The sequence below is a fragment of the Typopeltis vanoorti genome, chromosome 3, assembly GCF_054136105.1.
Source record: "Typopeltis vanoorti isolate ZY-2024b chromosome 3, IOZ_Tvanoo_1.0, whole genome shotgun sequence".
Classification (NCBI taxonomy): Eukaryota; Metazoa; Arthropoda; class Arachnida; order Uropygi; family Thelyphonidae; genus Typopeltis; species Typopeltis vanoorti.
In genome coordinates, this window is record NC_143551.1 from 114,159,155 (window position 1) to 114,180,581 (window position 21,427).

At 33.7% G+C, this 21,427-nt stretch overlaps 1 protein-coding gene across 1 annotated transcript in view; it reads right to left on the reverse strand.

Annotated features, from left to right (window-relative positions):
• Tbc1d22 (TBC1 domain family member 22) overlaps nt 1-21,427 on the reverse strand; it is a 239,663-nt gene that overhangs the window by 102,076 nt on the left and 116,160 nt on the right. Inside the window, exons 5-7 of the mRNA XM_090415889.1 lie at nt 14,447-14,665; nt 14,261-14,331; nt 6,102-6,239 (exon numbers count right to left, since the gene is read on the reverse strand). Of these exons, the coding sequence (XP_090272015.1) occupies nt 6,102-6,239; nt 14,261-14,331; nt 14,447-14,665 (428 nt within the window). The remainder of the gene's footprint in view (nt 1-6,101; nt 6,240-14,260; nt 14,332-14,446; nt 14,666-21,427) is intronic.

Genomic DNA, 21,427 nt, shown 5'->3' on the forward strand with positions numbered 1-21,427 from the left:
GATGATAATTACGGTTACAGAATTTTCAAGGAAGTGGCAGTGGTATTAACGGGTAACAACCTCGACAGAAATCAGGGTGCCATACTGAAAGAGATATGGAAAATCTTAATCAACTCACTCAGTTTAACGGAACTACAATACATGAAAAATCATGTAACGCGTGTGCATACAACACGTACATATCCATGATACTGACTGAAGCTTCTCAACACATGCACGCATTGTCACGCATATGTTCAAACTTAACTGCCTAACACTTAATATTTCTGTATTCTCTCATATTTTCTTGTGTATTGTTTGAGCCTTGACAAAGCTAGACAGTTGCTAGCGAAACTAGTAGGCGGGATTATACTAATATATGTATTATTAAAGAACCTATGGTCTCATAACCACAAAAAGTCTTGTTTTTTAAGTATTTTATGACCAAATATGTATAATTTAAATTATATAAAATTGCTATATTTTTCAATACACTTCAGAAAATATAATATCATCATCATCATTAAATTCCTGACATGTACCCTCAAGAGACAGGAAATTATAATAGTACTACATGAAAAACTTACATCGTTAACTTCCTGTCAACAATTTTCCTCCAAAACAATCTGTTATCTGTCAAGACTCCACCATTAACAGATCTTATATTTCTGTCTTCTAAGGCACTTTTTATTGTATCACACCACCTATATCCTGGTCTTCCTCTGGGTCTCTTTCCTGCCAACCTGGAAAAGTCCTCTTATATTGTTAATCTTTTCTCTTCCATACTGATTAAGTGACTATACCATCTGATATTAGCTCTGCTAATTCATTCCTGGATGCTAACAAGTTCTTTCCTAATATACTAATTTTTAATATGATATTGTCATTGATGCCATCTATTCGTGCCTATAATCTTTTTCAGGACTCTCATATCTGAGGCCTCTAGTCTTTGGTCAAGTGTTTTATTTCTAACCCAGCTCTAAGAACCATAAGTTAAAATTGGTTTGAACACCATCTTGTATACAGCTAATTTAATGTTTTGACTAATTTCTCTCTTATTCCACATAAATTTATTCAGTTGACTTCCTACCATACCAACTTTGTTGATTCTGTTGTCTATTTCCATATTTAATTTACCATCTTCACTAAAAATTATGCTTAAGTAGCTGAAATGTTTTACTTGTTCTATAGGTTCTCCATTCATGATGCAGTTGATATTTTCAATGCTTCTGCTTATTTTCATTGTCTTGTTATTGCTGAGCTTTTTGTCTATTACAATAGTTATTTAATTACTTTATTTAGAAGTATAATATCATATGCATAAAGTAAAGAGCTGAGATTCACATCTCTAATTTTGATATCAGGTTTAATACCACTTTCCTTCATAATGTGATGCATATAGATAATGAATAACAGAGGGGGATAATGTACATCCTTGTCTGACACCAAATTTAACATCAAGCCATCTTCCTGTACTTCCTTCAATTCTAACTGCTGACTTAGAACTCAAATAGAGACTAAGTTATGCTTGATATAATACCCCATCGAAACCAAATAACTGTAGCGTTGTTAATATCCTTTCATTTAGCACCTTGTCATATGCCTTTTCCAGATCTATAAAACTTAAATACAGATCTTTGTTATATTTCCACGATTTCTCAACTATTTGTCATAAACTGAAAATCTGATCCTGACAGCATCTATTTGGCCTGAATCCAGTTTCTTCTTCAACAAGCTTCCCTTACACAATCCTTCTCAACCGTTTCTCAAGTATACTTGCATAAATCTTACCAGGAACACTCAGTAGGGAAATACCTCCGTAATTTCACATTGTTTTATTTCCAATTTCATATATGGGTACTATTAGAACTCTACTCCAATCATCAGGAATTCTTCCCTCTCTCTCGGCCTTCACTATGCAGTGAAGGCCGAGAGAGAGGGAAGAATCACTGCAAGACTTAAATACCTCCATACTTGAGCATTTCTGGTCAAATATCATCTACTCCTGCTGCCTTTTCATGTTTCAGGTTTTTGATAGCTTTCTATACTTCAAGTATGGATATGTATTTCTAAATGCATGCCCTGTTGAGTGTTTTTTTTACCCATGAGCTATCAGTGCTTGTTACATTTAGCAATTTTTTTGAAGTAATTACTTCATACATCAAAGATAACCTTTTCTCCACTATTCATATCACCTTTATCATCTCTAATTCCTTTTACAGCACTCTTTCCTCCATTTCTTCCATTGTCAGCCAAATGGTTAGCATATCTGCTCTCCAGCCAAAATGCTGCAAGTTCAAATCCCACCATGGGCATGGATGTTTGTGATTGTCTTTGGAAATACTAGTGGTGTTGATCAGCAGTAGATGGCATAGGTGTAGTTGCGGTCAGTTGGTGGAGTGAGTGGTAGAGTCAGAGTTGTAGAGTAGGCACCCTCCCTCAATTAGTCTTTAGCGGTGTCATATAATAATAATAATTTCTGAGCTCTTTCGACAGCCTTCAGAATATTTTGCGACCTTCCTGATATTTATTTGCTATGTTTTTACCAAAATCTTCCCATGACTTTTGTTTGGCTAGTTTTACACAGCTTTTGGCTTACTTACATTTATCTGTATTCTCTAAGACCACAAGCTGACTTATTTGTCAGGAAGTTTTGATATGCTTTCTTCTTTTCCTTCACGGCCACTAACTTCCTGTGTCCATAATGCAGTTCTGATTTTTCTATCCTTACAGACAACCTCACTACATGCTTCTCTGGCTGAATCAATCAATTTTTTCTTCAGAGCTGAATCTCCAAGGTTTGGTTCCTGTTATCAAACTCTTTCATTTTTTCTTGATCTACAGTTCACATCTGAGAGCCGCTCAACTTTTATTCGCTTTAAAACATTCTTACATGTTCTTCTTTTCAATCTGAAATTCAATTTTATCCTGCTCAAGACTAAACAGGAAATAAAACTGAATGTGAGAATTACAGAGGTATTTACCTACTGAGTGTTCCTGGCAAGATCTATGCAAGTATACTTGAGAAACGGTTGAGAAGAATTGTGGAAGAAAAGCTTGGTGAAGAACAAGCTGGATTCAGACCAAATAGAAGCTAACAAGAACAGATCTTCACTTTACGACAAATAGTTGAGAAATCGTGGAAATATAACACAGATCTGTATTTAAGTTTCGTCGAGCTAGAAAAGGCATATGACAAGGTGCCAAGAGAGAAGCTATTCAATACGATACAGTTATATGGTGTCAACAGGGCATTATATCAAGTAATACTTAGTATTTATTTGATTTGTAAGTCAGCAGTTAGAATTGAAGGAAGTACAGGAAGATGGTTTAATTTTAAATCTGGTGTGAGACAAGGATGTACATTATCCCCTCTGTTATTCATTATCTATATGGATCACATTATGAAGGAAAGTGGTATTAAACATGATATCAAAATTGGAGATGTTAATGTCGGCTCTTTGCTTTATGTGGATGATGTTATACTTCTAAATAAATCCGCTACAAGTCTGCAAGATTCTGACTAAATTGAATGACTGTTGTAATAGATATGGTATATAGGTCAGCAATAAAAAAACGAAGACAATGAAAATAGGCAGAATCATTGAAAATGTCAACTGCGTTGTGAACGGAGAACCTGTGGAACAAGTGAAACATTTCAGCTACTTAGGCACAATTTTTAGTGAAGATAGTAAATTAGATATGGAAATAGACAACAAAATCAACAAATCTGGTATGGCTGGAAGTCGATTAAATAAATTCATATGGAATAAGAGAGAAATTAGTCAGAACACTAAATTAGCTGTATACAAGACAGTGTTCAAACCAGTTTTAACTTATGGATCTGAGAGCTAGGTCAGAAGTAAAACATTGACCAAAGACTAGAGACTGCAGATGTGAGAGTCCTCAGAAAGATTAGAGGCGTGAAATGGCATGAATGGCAATATCATATTAAAAACGAGGATATTAAGAAAACACTTGACATTGTCAGCATCAAGGAATGCGTTAGCAGAGCTAATCTCAGGTGGTATAGTCACTTAAACAGGTTGGCAGAAAAACGACCCAGAGGAAGACCAAGATATAGGTGGATTGATACGGTACAAAGTGCCTTAGACAATAGAAATATAAGATCTGATAATGTTGGAGTCTTGACAAGTAACAGACTGATTTGGAGGAAAATTGTAGATATGAAGTTCGTAATGATGTAAATTTTTCATGTAGTACTATCATATCCTGTACATCCCTTGAGGGTACATGGCAGGAATTTGATGACGATGATGATCAAGACTAAATAGTGATCACTTCCAATTTCAAATCCTCTGTACACTCTAGTATCCTGCACCAGTGAGAAAACATATCTATCAGCAATAATATAGTCAATTCCTTGCCTCTTCTCTCTATGTGAACTTGTGCACATTTTTATGTTTGAACACGGTGTTAGTAATAACACTGTTACATCCCCAACAAGGACCAACTTTTCCTTTTTCATTGTGTTAGTTGCTTTCTCTAAAGCCTCAAAAAATTCCTCCACTTCTTCTTATGGTCCCACAAAAGTAGAACCTTCTGTGGGACCATAAGAACAAATAAGTCTCATTGTCTAGTTCCTCATTCTGATATCTGCCAGCATCACTCTACTTGATATTGCCTGCCATTCAAGAAGATTAACCTCATATTTAGTGTTGAATACTACAGCTACTCTTTTTTCCTGATTGTTATTGCCTGAATACAACATTTTATATTTATTGCTTAGAAAGATTTCACCAGTTTTTGTCTTTTTTGTTTCGGTCACCCCTATTATGTCAATCTGGTACTTATTCAATTCTTCTGCTAGTTTCATTTCTTTGCCATTCAGGCTTCTTATGTTGATAGTACCGATCTTTAACTCTGGTGATGTTGAGTGGGGTTTGTTTCAGGATTTTTGCAGTAGCTGACTTTTCACTGTTTGCTCTGGTTCACTGACAAAAATAATGAGAATGAGGGCCTTGTTCAACCGGGCATCATCCTACCAGGCATGAAATTCTGTCGTACCATCATTTAAAAAAATAATAAATAAATAATATTTCTATTTGTAAAACTAAATACATAAGGTAGAACATCCTACCTCTATAAATAAACTACTAGCTCAGGATTCTTAGATAATTTCTTTTACCAGTTGATTATGTTCATCAATGCTGGGAAATGATTATCCATAACCAACTGGCAAAATGTCCTCTGCCTTAAGGCCACATACCACCCACTATCCTTTTAGCCTTGATATTCATCATATAAGACTTGCTTTAGACTTTTAAGAGAAACTCTGAATCCAGAAACAGAGAAATCATTTTGTTTTTTGCTTTCAATTTACATAAATTTGGATGAGGAATCTGTTCAATGAAATCTTCAGCACAACACAACATTTTATGTTACTCTGAAAGGTTTTATTTCCTGCAACAACATACAGATTACTGGCAATCAGACCTACTCTATGCACAAAACTAACTACCAATAAGGCAAGCTTATTGGTAGACAATCTAAATATCTTGGTTTCACTTCTTTAAGCAAGAAATAACTATCCTCATCTGAGATTATCAGTACCCTCTCAAAATTACTGTAATAATTTCCAGATATGATATAATTTCTTGCAGTAGTCCTTTCATGATAACTGTATATGAAAATCATCAAAAATTTATCAAATTTACATTTCATTTGCAATGTATTGGTTTAATTACTAGAATGTAATTAATTTAACTACATGTTTGTAACCCACAGCTGTAGAGAAATTTACTTTAGAATCACACTTCAACTGATGACACACTTGAGGTATGCATTACTTTAGGTTGGGACAAACACAAATTATTTTATTTCATGTGATAGTTTCAATTTAAAATGTAAAAATAAATCAGAGAAGACTGATTTAGTTTTTCCCCCCCTTTATCAGAATAACAGAGAATAAATAGCTTATATATATATATATATATATATATATATATATATGGTGAATAAACCTACTCCCTGCTCATTTCAAAGTAGCTATTCTGATTCTCAAACTTTAGTCACTTTAGATAAACTTTATCATACAGATGAAAAATTACCTTTATATTATAAAATTCTACTGATGAGAAATGCAATCGCTGACTACTGACCTGACGATACGTTTCTTGATATACATGATACATCTCTTCATGCCTTGTATCATAGTACTGTCGAACATAATTAAAATATTCTTCTCTTTTCCTTTCTAGTGTGGATGGTCGCCTTTCCACATTTGCTGGAAGGTAATCCTACAAAATAATCAAGTTTTTTTTATGATAAATGCTTTATGCAAATACTAAATTAAACAACTACACTAATAAACACAGTTTGAATGAAGCATCATTTTAATCATGCATGAATTTTCAAAACTTCACTTAATGGTGAGATACTTAATGAAGAAAAATTCAAAAGAGAATTATAAAGTTATCAAGGGACCAACTTAGGAAAAAAAAAATTATTGCTTATAGAGATCTGATGGCTCATTAAAGCCATTTACAGTTTGATATACATGAGACCATGAAATAAACACCAGAAAGTGACTTACTGCACTTCACTAGTTACTACACAGTAAACACAAAAAATTAATAATGGGTAACATCAGAAATATTGACTAGGAGAATGAAACAGCCATAAATAGTCAGCAATTCCATATTTATAGGTATTTATGTGGCTGCCTCGTGAAGAAAAATACAGAATTTTATTCAAAAACTCAGATATATTTTATCCACTGAAACATAGACATCATGAGGAGAAAGACTTAACTACATTCGAAACATGAATCATGAAGCATGTGTTTACTAACTGATGTCTTGGTCATAGCCAAGTTGACTGGATTACGTTATAAAGGTCCAAGAAAAAATTGTAAAAGTTACATAGATTCAAATAAATAAATAGATGAATAAAAAATTATGAACAATTAATAGTAATCACTTAAACTTGGTGACTGGCATACAGTCAGAATGGTTAAGGTTTGGATGATTTCATAGCATTTCATGTTTCAAGGAAAAGGCAATCAAATTTGAACCTGCTGGAATGAAGAATCTGCCTTGTTCCAAAGAACTCTGTGACTGGTATTAATATCATAAGAAGCAAAGCTAGATTTGTCATGTTCCAAAATTATCTTGATGTTCTCGGATTCTAATCAAAACAGAGTGGCCAGTCTGTCCAAAATGGTAAAGAAGACATGAGCCTGGTACTTGATAAACACCTGATAAGGAGAGAAGTGGCAATATATCCTTTGTAGATGGTAAGAAAGATAGTTTCTGAGCTGGTATGAAGGAAGTACATAAATTGAATCTACAAAGAATTTGTGCTATTTGTTCAGTGGTTTCTTTAAGGTAGAGTACTGAAATTCTTTTCATATCAGATTGTAGTCTAGTCAGTAGACTATAATTATCAATAATTTTTTGAATGGTAGTTTTGTTGTATCCATTAGATATCAGATTGCTTTTAATTTTATTCATCTAACAAAAGGGAATAAGAAGAGCAGATCACATTATCATCTTGAATATAGAACTCATATGTACAAGACTCTTGGTAATATCTATCTTCCATGATGAATGATAGTGTGAAGACAAGTGAATGTATCTGCCAGTAAATGTTGGTTTTCAATAAACAGAAAATTGAACATGACCTGTAGGATTTTTAATTATTAAAGTATCCAAAAAGGGTAGACAATTGCTAGATTCATGTTCCATTAATGAACTTAATATGGGAGCACAAAGTTTATTTTTTCCAGGAACTGCAGTAATTCCAACTCCAAGTGGAATCAAACCACAAAGATTTCAACAAAATGCAGCCATATGAGGTTGATATCTTTGTGCAACCATATGAGGTTGATTTTCTAGTTGTCCATAAAATAATCAGCTAAAGTTGGTGAGACAAAACTTCCCATTGCTGTTCCTTCAACTTGTTTGAACAACTTTTTCTGCCATGTAAAATAGTCTGCATTGACACTAGGCAGAGTTCTTTGGACCAGATAAAGATTCTTCATTCCAGCAGGTTCAAATCTCTTAATCTTTTCCTTAAAATATGTGAAGAGCTATTAAATTATCCAAACCTTAACCATTCTGACTGTATGCCAATCTTTAAGTTTTGTGAAGTGATTACTATTAATTGTTCATAATTATTTATTTATTTATTTTAATCTACAATTTTACATTCTTCCTTTGAACTCTAATAGTGTAATCCTATCAACTCAGCTGTTATCAAGATGCTAATTAGTAAGGAAATGCTTCATTACTCATGATTCATGTTTTGAATATAGTTACTGGTTTTTCATCCTGATGATGTCCATGTTACACTGGATGAAATGAAAAAGTCTACATGTGTAAGCCGTATAAGTATTGCCTATAATGTACAGCACTGTGCATTATAGGCAACCCATAAGGTTGTCTATCTCTTTTGATAAAATCTTATCCTTAATGTTTTCTATATACTACATCTTTATAAAAGGATTCCTGATCCATCAAATCCTGTCTTGTTCTAAGAAATATTTTTAAAATTGATTGCACAGACCTTGTAGATGCTGTTTAAAGTCTTTGATAATCAGGTTAGAAAATTTATCTCCAAATCTGTAATCACGAAATTATTCACAAGTGTGAAATTCTCAAAATCTTGATTACTGAAGCATTTCTGCCATTGTTCCATTTTCATGCAAATTAATCCAACTTTATCAAAACAGTGACATCTTTTCCTTGCAAAGAAAGGTTCAAACCACATTCAAGATGCTGACAGCTAGATATGGCAGTTGGGAAAGCAAGGAGAAATCATGTATGCAATCACAGAGATAAAATACTTGTTTCAGTAAGGAAATACCATGAGTAGACATAATAATTAAAAATTATAATAATGGAATTAACTCATGTAAAATATTATTTATTAGTATAGTTTTTGCCTGAGTATCACAGGCTTCTTCAGTACGTGTATAAAGCTAATTAAACGATAACTGACAATTCCGAAAGGCGCTACCTAAGTAGCTAATGTAAGATAACTAAAAAAGATCAATAAATTTCCTAACTTATTAAAAAAAAAAAGAAAAAAAAGAAAGAAAAAGGAAATATATATATATATACACAATTAAAAAAGGTTAGGAAAGATTAGCTGATTTATAAAGTACTATCTCCCACAAAGGGGATAGACATAAACCATCGGATCTGTTTAAGTTAGGAGAGTGAAGTAAAGTTTCACATGTTTCTTTATAAAGCCATTCCATGAGGAAACAACTTTTGTGAAGGACTTTTGTCTTGTTCCAATGAACTCTATGTCTAGTGTTGATGGCATGTTCTGCAAGTCCAGACTGTTCAGGTTCAAGGTGTTGAATATAAGACTGGTGTTCTTCTAGCCGAATAAAGGCAGATCTTCCTGTTTGTTCGAAATAAGATAATCCACAAGAAAAAGGAATCTGGTAGACATCTGGATAACTGAGTTGTGGAAGCTTGTCCTTTGGAGAAGTGAGAAAGGTGGAGATTTTTCTGACTGGTCAAAAGGCAACAAAAATATTTAGTGGTTTTAAAACTTTTGCTATGCGTTCACTAATGCCTTGCACATAACGGATAGGAATATGCATTATTTCTTCTGTATTTGAAGAGGAAGACATATCAAACTACTCAAAGCTCTTTTGATGAAAGAATTCTTATATTCATTAGATAAAAAGGAAGAAATAATGTATTACAATTCTTTCTGTAATAGATCATCTGAAGTCATCAGTTCAGATAAAGACACGATTGAAAGACTTAAAACTCATTTTGCAAGACCTCCTAGATTTTATGGCCTTCCAAAAATCCATAAGATTGAATATCCTCTTCGTCCAATAGTAGATAGTATTGATTCTCCTACTTACCGTATAGCCAAATATCTAGCTAAATTATTGAAATCTTGCATTGGCAACTCTAATTCTTTTTTAAAAAACTCTTCAGATTTCTTAGAAAAATTAAAAAATGTCTCATTACAACCTACAGATCTTATGGTTAGCTTTGATATAGAATCTTTATATACCAATGTACCTCTCAAGGAAACTTTAAAATTACTTGCTGACATCTTTCCTCAAGACATTATAAAACTATTTGATTTCGTAATACATTCTGGATATTTCGTATGTCAAAATAAATTTTACAGCCAAGTAGAAGGAACGCCCATGGGAAGTCCTCTTTCTCCTGCTTTAGCCAACTTTTATTTGGAACATTTAGAAAAAGTCCTCTTCTCATCTATTTTCCCTCAACCATCCTTTTGGGTAAGATATATAGACGACATCTTTACTATTTGACCTCACAGCAAAAACTCTTTATCTTCTTTTTTAAACAGTATTAATTCCTTGCATCATCATATAAAGTTTACTATGGAAATAGAAGAAAACAACCAGTTATCTTTTTTAGACGTTCTCCTCATCCAGTCACCTTAAAATATTCTTACAACTACAGTATACAGGAAACCGACATTCACAGGTCGTTATATTCTTAAAGAATCAGCCCATCATCCTTGTCAAAATACAGGAATTATAAAATGCCTCATCAGAAGAGCCAAAACTAATCGTTCTACTTTTGATTATCTACAGAAAGAACTTTCTACTATCCAACAACACATGAAACTCAAGGGCTTTTCTAAAAAAAGTACTCAACATCTTCTCAATTCTTATAATCCTCCACAAAACAACAAAGTTTCACTATGTCGAGTGCCTATTCCTTATATCTCCGGTATTTCAGAACCTATCGCAAGAATTTTAAAGAAATATGATTTAACAGTATTCACCTATCAACAAATTGTCTTCTCGTTTTCCTTCTCCTAAAGACAAACGCTCAACTTTATCTCTTCATGGAGTTTATCAAATTCCTTGCAACTGTGACCTTTCCTATTTTGGACAGACTGGACGTTCTCTTGAAAAAAGAATCCAAGAACATCAATCCTCCATTCTTCACAACAAACCTGAAAAGTCTGGATTGACTCAACACGGGATTGAAACTGACCACAGCATCTTTTGGTCCAGGACTCACCTCTTACATAGATCCCGTTATAGGTTCGAACATTTGTTCAAGGAAAGCGTGGAGGCCTTACTCCATCGTCCCAACCTGAATCGTAATGACTGTATATCTATATCAAAAATCTGGGAAAGTCTAATCAAGATTACTCATTAATTCCCCCCCACACCAATCGTCTACTTCAAAATGTTCCGTTTTATAGTTAATACTTAGTGATATAACATCACGTGCCGTGTTCTATTTTTAACGATCTATTGTTAGTATTCTAGCTTGGATTTTTTAAAACTGTTCTTGTAATACCACTGAAGATGGTCTGCTATTTCCAGACTGAAATATTTGGTTAATTAAATATCTTTGTGTTTACGTGCATTTATCATTCAGATCGTCTGAAGAACAAAAGGAGTGGGCCTGATGAACCAGTGTTTTACTAATTCCTGCCTTTTGACTGGGATGGTGATAAGATTCAGCATGAATATAATGGCCTGTATGAGTCTTCTTCCTTTAGACTGAGTAGGTTACCATCTGGTTGGCGAAGAATTAAAAGATCTAAAAAGGCTAACTACTTATTTGATTCTACTTCTAGGGTAAACTGGATCCTTGGATGAAGTGCATTTAATTTCGAGAGAAGCTGCTGTAGTTCATCAGAAGAGCCATTCCAGATAGCAAAAATGTCACCTACATATCTGAACCAATGAGTAGGTCTAGGAGAAATGTTGTCAAAAATATGTTGTTCAAAGTGCTCCATAAAGAAGTTGGCAATAGCAGGAAAAAGAGGATTGCCCATTGCTGTTCCATCGATTTGTTGATATAACTTGTTTTTAAAGGAAAAATAACCAGAATATATTACAAAATCAAATATTTTTACGATGTCTGAAGGAAATTCTTGTTGCAGTAATTCAATGCTCTCAGATAAAGGAACATTAGTAAATAATGAAACAACATCTAAACTAATCATAATATCTGAAGCGTCCAAATGAAGAGCTGAAATTTTATTTTTTAAATCCAAAGTATTTTTTTATATAAGTATCAATTCTTCTAGTTAAAGAAGTGAGTAAATTTGATAAAAATTTAGAGATTTTATAAGTGGGACAACCTATACAATCTACAACTGGTCTCAACGGAATGCCTGGTTTATGAACTTTTGGAAGACCATACAATCTAGGTGGACGACCAAAGAAGCTTTTAAGTTTTTTCTTTTGATCTTCATCCTGTGTAGATACATTATCTACAAGAGAATTAAGTCTTTTCAATTGACTCCAGGTAGGATCTGATGTGAGGAGCCTGTAAGTTGAATAGTCGTGGAGTAAAAGAGACCGTTTTCTCTCATATTCTTTTCTATCTTGAATAACTACAGCCTTCCCTTTGTCAGCTTTCGTAATAATTAAATTATTATTATTATTCATAATAATATAGTAGAATATATTAGAATAAGATATACTGGGACGAGGAGGCTTGGCATTAAAAAATATTTTTGCACATTCAAAATGCGTCCTGTTGGCTGTTTTTTTTTGGGATAAAGATCGAATAATTCTATGTTGTGAAAAAAAATCCATCAGGGGTACCTTATTCGGAGCAACGGTGAAATTATATCCTTTTGATAAAACAAAACATTCACTGTCTAAGTGGATGGCCGGAAACATTGATAACTAATCTATCTGCATCACTAACATTAGTAATGGATTTAGGGAGACTCACCAGTGATTCAAACTTAAGCTTTAACTTATCACGAGAAGCGTTAAAAATCTTTAGGTATGAAGTCAAAGATATACGCAAAATAGTGTTAAAAGTTTCAGCCACTAATACAGATTCTAGAGCAATCTTGATATCAACGATTTCTTTATTTAAGAGGGCGAGAGATTTTTTAGCTTCGTGCAGCTGATAATTTAAAAGTGAACTACTAGCCTTTAAATAGATCCGATGAGCTCTTTGGAGACCTAAACTTCTTTTATTTTAGAGCAGGTAGGAATAACCTGAGCCATCTTACAATGCTTTAAGAATATTATTCTGTTAATGCATTTAGCCTTCTTTACCAATACTTTACTGTATCTAGCACATTGTTTGAAAGTAGACTCTCCGTAAAGTCTCGAAATATGTTTCATAAGGAAATACCGTGAGTAGACATAATTAAAATTATAATAACGGAATTAACTCAAGCAAAATATTATTTATCAGTATAATTTTTACCTGAGTATCACAGGCATCTTCAGTACAAGTATAATTAAACCAATTAAAAAAGCCAATTAAACAATAACTGACAATTCCAAAAGGCACCACCTAATTGATCACATTCAGTGGTTTGTAAAATTAAATAAAACATATAGAGTTCATTGGAACAAGACAAGAGTTCTTCACAAAAGTCGTTTCCTCATGGAATGGCTTTATAAAGAAACATGTGAAACTTTACTTCACTCTCCTAACTTAAACAGATCTGATGGCTTATGTTTATCCCTTTTGTGGAAGATAGTACTTTATAAATCAGCTAATCTTTCGTAACCTTCTTTAATTGTGTGTATATATATATATATATATATATATTCCCTTATATAATCCCTTTTCTTTTCTTTTTCAAATAAGTAAGGAAATTTATTGATCTTTTTTAGTTATCTTACATTAGCTAATTAGGTGGCACCTTTTGGAATTGTCAGTTATTGTTTAATTAGCTTTATACACGTGCTGAAGATGCCTGTGATACTCAGGCAAAAATTATACTAATAAATAATATTTTACGTGAGTTAATTCCGTTATTATAATTTTAATTAGATAAAATACTTTGCTTTCATAATCATGGACAGATTTTGATCTCATCTCACAATTCAAAGAAATAGCCAATTTCTTTATGGATAACTTTTCCATGAGATAGCCACAAGTGCGAAATAAAAGTTGTGTGTTCACTGCACACTTCTCCACACAAAATTTTAAAAATATGTGCATTCAAAGGCCAGTCCATGATGTTATCAATTTTTGCTGCTTCATTCATAACTGTTTTAAGGTCATCTGGTTATCAGCATAAGATTCTATGCTGATAACCTGGTTATCTGCTTTTAAGTATACAGTAAGTTAGATTAGTACTGACAGCAATCCTTCAGTACATCAACATTATCAATACAACTGGAAAAAAAAAGTCATTCTTATCAGATTAGAATGCTATTAAACAGTATTCCAAATATTAAGACTCCATTTCATTCTTCCTATACATGAAAAAAAAAAAAAAAAAAAAAAAAAAAAAAACAGAAATTACTTTAATTTCAACTTATACAGAATATTATTACCAGCATGTTAAAATGGGATTAACTTACTGCTAATAACCTCCATGTGTCAGGCCTCACAGCAGATGGAATACCAGACCAACTTAATCCTCTTAATTCCTCTGTGAAATTTAAGAAATTAAAAAATTAATATCTCAAAGCTTTTTCCCTAGCATAAAACTGCTTATATATTCAAAATACCATAAATACCATACCTTAAAATAAAGAGAAACTTACCAAGTTCTGTACAAGGACCTTTAAGATGAGCACGAAACTTTTCTAAACGAGCAGCTTCCCTATCAGAAATTCGTGAACTATTAGTAGGTTTATACTGTTGAGGAGAGAGCCTACTTGGAACCACAGGAGCAATTTGTCTTACTCCAAGTCCTGGTCCAGAAATGTGAACAGGCTGTTGATTACTAGTAGAAGATGGCTGATGAGCTGGAGATGATGGTTCTAGGGAAAGTAAATATTTTTAAACAATTGCAAATTTCAATGACCTCCCAAAATATGAAGCAAAAACTATTTACAAATATAACATTTCAATCGTCATCATTATCATTCTTTTCAAAGATTTAGGCCCAGAGTGACTGTTCTGGCCTTAGAAGGCATCCCTTGAATCTTTTTAGAGGACACTCTGGTTTTTGTTTTCCTAATGGTAATCTTCCTGTTTTCATTCTTTCAACATGTTCCATCCATTTATGTTTATACTTTTTAATTTTTTCTATTACCGATTCCTGGTTTAATTCTATCATAATTTTCTCATTTCTTTTGTGATCAAATAAAGTATACTTTGTAGTTTCTCATAAACTTCATTGTAGCTGTTATTAATCTTTGTGTCTTTTTGTTTAATTGTCAGTCAGATTTCACTTCCATAGAATAGGAATAATGTATTGTATACATTTAGTCTAGTTTGTTTTTTAACTAGGTTAGGTTTAAATATAGAGTTAATTACACCTGTTATTTTTAAATATTTCGTAATTTTTAGGTTTGTATCTTTTTCATTTTAATATGTAATCATACATCCTAGGTAGTTAAATGAATTCACCTGTTCTAAAATCTTGTTATCTATTACTATTTCAGTTCTTATTGGATCTTGTCCTTTAAAGGCCATCATTTTTGATTTTGCTGTTGATATTATCATTCCATAATCTTTGGCTATTTCATTTAAATTTAAAACATCTTTCTGTAATTTATCTTCAAAATTTGTATTTATTATTGAAAGTTTATTTTCCACTTGGTTAGACTATCATAATTTTTTTTTTTTTTTATTCTTTTCTTACTATTCCTAAAGTATGGGAAATTATCATACAAAACTGTTAAATAATTAACTTTTTTTTTTTTTTTTTTTTGTACTACTTTAGCACATTATACACGTTTTCATGAGATTCTATCGTAATCATGCGCCCTAACTGTATGTTATTCCTAATTTTTGTTTAAATACTGTACTGATGATGGCCTAAGATACTTAGGATGAAATATTTACAATTAAATAATTTTCACTGTGGTTTATACGTGTGTTTCTTCTAATTAATTAGACTATAATAAATTTAGTTTAATCCTTTATCCACATGTAAGCAAACAAAGTTTGCACCTGAAATATCTTCAGGACTGAGGCAACTTGTAGTAAAGGTGGACCAAGCTCTCATCACTCCTTGTCTCAGTATCCCCCATAATGCAAAGCACATCTCCTTGCAGACATGTATAATGCTATGCATTAAGGGAAGGGCCACTACCCAGACTGGTTTCGACCTTTATTGAGGGGTCTCATCAGTAGGAGCCAGACCCAGAAGTGGTGATACTAAGGCAGAAGCAATGGAGAGGTCATATTTACTTCTGGGAGATACTGAGACAAGGAGTGATGAGAGCTTGGTCCACCTTTACTACGAGTTGCCTCAGTCCTGAAGATACTTCAGGTACAAACTTTGTTTGCTTACACTTTGATAAAGGATTAAACTAAATTTATTATTGTATTTATTATTTGATCACATTCAGTAGTTTGTAAAATTAAATAAACTGACATTCACAAAAAAAAGTTCTATGGGTGGAGGGAGGAAGTTCTGATAAACACCTAGAACAAAAATTAATTTTACTTCTTATATATCCTAAAATATAAAAAACAAATTATTACAATTTAATGAAACATGGGGGGGGGGGGAAAGATTTTTAAGATATGTTCTTTCTTGTGGTTATATCAGTTGCTACAATATTTTTGTTCTAGGTGTTTAGAACTGTGTTCTAGAAATGTTCTCATATATCACCAGCACATTTCTAAGGATATGCTTCCATGATCTCTTTGGAATGGTAGCTAATAGATGAAGTAAAGACAAAAACAGCTTCCACTTTATACTATTTATGATCATATATTTTAAATACTGCATTAAAGTTAATATAGATGTACCATTCACATGGTCATCTCAAACATTGCATCCCATCATAGGTGCTCCCTATGAGAATCATTATGGTTTATAAACTTTCACTATTAAGAATTTGCATCTACTTTCATACTTTGGTATATATTTCAACTGAATAAAAGTCTTGAGTCATTATTCTTATTTGTACTTTTATTTAATTAAATATGGTAACTTAGTGTAATCAAATTTCATCTGGTGAACCAGCTAGAGATACTCAACTATTCAAGGATTACAAAATTAATATCAGAAAAATAAATATTCATCACTTCACTCATGGTAGAAGCCTTGGTTTAGGGCTCATCATCATCATCAGCCATTGTCGATCCACTGATGGATGAAAGCCTTTTCAAGATTACTCCAAACTGTCAATGGCTTTTCCTTTGCCCATATGCCACTCCTATAAATCTCATGATACCATCAACCCACCATGATTTTGGTTGGTATCATGGTCAGTTTTCCTCTCATAGAATCCAATCCAGCATTTCTTTTGTCTATCATTGATCTTGTCTTCAAGCAATATGCCTAGCCCATTGCCACTTCAGATGGTTCTCTCTTTCTATGATGGCAGACTATGATTTGATTTCTTATCCACATATTCCTTTATTGATGTCTTATGATACCATGATTACTTTTTTCCATACTAAATTGTGTTGTTCTTAATTTTTGAATTTCCTTTGCATTTAGTGTCCATGTTTCACCTTATGTCGACATAGGAAGAATACATTGGTTAAAAATTTTCCTTTTCAGGCATAATGGTAACTGGCTTTTGAATAATAACTATAATTTTCCAAATGCTTTTCACCCAAGAATTGTATATCTTTTAATTTCATCCATGATATTTTGATCCACTGATACCTACTGTCCTAAGTATACATAATCTACTTGTTCAATTTCACAATTACTGATTTTTTATTATTTCTGATACATAGCTATTGAACATAACTTGGGTCTTTTTTAGGTTTATCTTTAGGCAAGCTGTTTTGCTAGCAATTTGGAGTTCATGGATTCTAATCTATAATTCATGTGCAGTTGAAATAAAGATAACTATATCATCTGCAAAGCATAAATGCCTTAAATATCTTTAATTTATCTTCAAACCTTTTTCTTCCCAATCATGCCTTAAATATTGGAAGTTTTTTCCCACTCAGTTAGACTATAATAAATTTAGTTTAATCCTTTATCCAAGTGTAAGCAAACAAAGTTTGCACCTAAAGTATCTTCAAGACTGAGGCAACTTGTGGTAAAGGTGGACCAAGCTCTCATCACTACTTGTCTTAATATCTCCAATAATGCAAAACACATCTCCCTGCGGACATGTATAATGCTACGCATTAAGAGAAGGGCCACTACCCAGACCGATTTCGACCTTTACTGAGGTCTCATCAGTGTAATCCAGAGTAATTTAATAACAAGACACCTTTGGCAACTCCTATAGGTAAATATGACTTTCCCATTACTTCCACCTTAGTATCACCACCTCTGGGTCTGGCTCCCACTGACGAGACCTCAATAAAGGTCGAAACCAGTCTGGGTAGTGGCCCTTCCCTTAATGCATAGCATTATACATGTCTGCAAGGAGATGTGCTTTGCATTATGGGCGATACTAAGACAATTAGTGACTTGGTCCACCTTTACCACAAGTTGCCTCAGTCCTGAAGATACTTAAGGTGCAAACTTTGTTTGCTTACACTTGGATAAAGGATTAAACTAAATGTATTACGCCTTAAATATCTTCAGTTTATCTTCAAATCTTTTTCTTACCAATCACCATGTTTGAATATTTCTTCTAGACATGCTATGAATAGTTTTGAGATATTATGTCACCTTGTCTTAAGCCACTCTACATCTCCACAGTGAGATGTTTCCACTGAAATGAACTATTGATGTTGTATTGGTGTATGCTGATTTGATGGCCCATAGGAGGAGAAGTGAGAAACCAGAAAGTGGAGAAGCCATACATCATATGTGGCTCTTCTACTTGCTCATTTCATAAAGCTATGGGCCATTGATTCAGTAAAAAGTTTTTACTGAATCAAAGACTTCCTCATAATCAATAAAGCAATACATAATGGCAGTTGGTATTCTACAATGTACAATAATCTGTTGTACAACCTGAATATGGTCCACTGCACTAAAGCCTGCTTGCCTGTTCTCTTGGTTGCCAGGTCTAGAGTTTGTTTTTGCTTTCCCACTGTTTGTTTTCACCAAAGCTGGTGAAAACAAACAGTGGGAAAGCAAAACAAAGTGAGTGATGCATTAAGTACTAATACACTTGCTATTGCTACCTCACTTTCCAAAGGAGTGGAGTGGAATGGAATGAAAATAACCCACAGTTTCATGGCATAAAAGCCATGAAAGCTGATCTTTCTTTATTGCCTGAAACACCTAACTGTAAAAGAAAGTGATTGTGATATTTCATCACTACCACTACAATCATTTTCTGATGAACTAGATAATATTTTGTACATCCCTTGACAGGACTATCATATCATGATAATTCAATTCATATAAGACCAGTTTCCTATTACCAACTTGTATATGACTAGTTTCCTATTAATAACTTTCTTCAAAATTGATTTATTATATGTGTCTGACACTTGATATGATCAGAAACCATGTATTTCAATCCAAAGAATTCCTAAGTACTCCAATTCATCTAATATGCAACAGTCTATGCCTCATTTCCATAGTTAGACTATTGCTTCCAACCCAAAAACATGCACCGAACTCATAACTAAAGTAATCCTCACTGGCATGGAAAAACACATTCTCCACAGTACTCTGACGTGCCATTCCCAAACTAAATCCTGATTTTCCAAAAGATGCACCAAGGCTATACAATTGAAAAACCAAACATACCATTACTGGCTCAAATCAAGAACTCCATCCTCCTTTAGAGCTTATACCCAACCTGAAATAAATGCAAAAAAACAATCAATACTTCCAAAACAGACTCCGAAAGAGCAAAAAGCAGGAAATTAGCAGCCTGTCCAAATGGCAGCAAAGCCTTTTGGTCTTTCGCCAAAGCAATCAGTCGTAACTTCTGCCCAACACTACTCCCCCCTCTATCATACCCAGATGGCTCCATTGCATCATCACCTACAGAAAAGGCCAATCTCCTAGCCTCACACTCTGCTTCCAATGCATGCATAATTAACAATGACAAATGTCCCCCCCCCCCAACCATTCCAGATGCCCAACATACAATGCTCACAATATCCTTTTGTCAGAAAGAGATCAGTAAAATACTGTTCGAATTAGACACAAAAAAGTCTCTTGGCCTTGATGGCATTCCTCCAATTGTCTTGAAGGTTTGTGCACCAGAACTGACTCCTGTCCTATGTCGCCTATATATATACTGTCCTACTCCACTATATATACTGTCCTACTCCAATCTCCACAGCCTGGAAATTGGCCTATATTCAACCCATTCCCAAGAAGGGTGACAAGTCACTGCCATCTTGTTATCACCCCCATCTCGCTCACCTCCGTCCTGTCCAAAGGAATGAAAAAAATCATCAATTCCCAACTCCTACACCACCTTGAAGCAACCCATCTAATAAATGACTGCCAGTATGGATTCCGTCGCTGCCGATCAACAGGAGATCTGCTCACATATGTCACCCATCTCTGGACAAATGCCATGGAGAAGTTTGGTGAATCTCAAGCAGTTGCACCTGATATCTCCAAGGTGGTTGACCGGGTCTGGAACAAGGGCTTACTAAGCAACCTGCCATCGTTTGATCTATCTCAAGACCTCTGTAGTTGAATTGCCAGCTTCCTGTTTGGACACACAGTGTGTGTGTCTTTTCTTGGAATTACCATCATCAAGCCCCTCCTGGCATAAACATATAACCATTGCATTCTCAGCTTCTAAAAAACTAGGATTTCTCTTTCACTCAAGACGTTATTTCACCCCTGAACAGCTGTTAATTTTATACAAATCACAAATCTGCCCAACCATTGAATATTGCTCTCACATATGAAGGTAGGACCCCCAAAAACTCCCTCAAAATGCTATGCTCAACTCAATACAGAAGAGAGCAATCAGAGACTTATTGACCCATCTCTTACCAACTCACCCCCCCACACACACACACACTTTCACACAGATGATCGGTCTCTGCACTATGTGTTTTCTACAAATATTTCCATGAAAAATGTTCATCTGAAATAGCATCAATAATTCCCCCACTTAGTACTAAGCTTGTTGGAACACGTACAGCTGCTGCTCAACATTCCTACACAGTGCACCTTGAAACCCACAGAACAAGTTTCTTCTCCCTGCAACTGCTGTACTATGGAACAGTCTTCCTCCTGTTGTGTTCCCTAAGGAATACAATATATACTCATTCAAATCAAATGTGAATAAGTAAATTCATACACAGTACTAATGTAATATAGATTGATCTACCAATCTCTCATATATGGGCTCAACATAAAAAAAAAACTCCTGGCCTTCCAATGGATTTTTTTACCTGCCATTTTTGCTTATCTTTCATCTCCCATTCTGTTTAAGTGATTATACTATTTAAGATTCACTCTGCATTCTTGAATATTAGCATTAAATAGTTCTTCCTGATGTCTTATTTTTAACGTTCTTCTAGCACTGGTGTCATTTCATTTCTAACTTTTCTGAAAATTCTCATATATATGATATTTTGTCTTCTTTTATATCTAATCCAATATTCAGATTCAGAAATTTAAATACGATTTGAACTACTGATTTTTAGATGATTTGTTCTTGTTCTGTAAAATTTATTTTAACTGAATTTCTATTCCTTGATAATTTGTTATCTATATA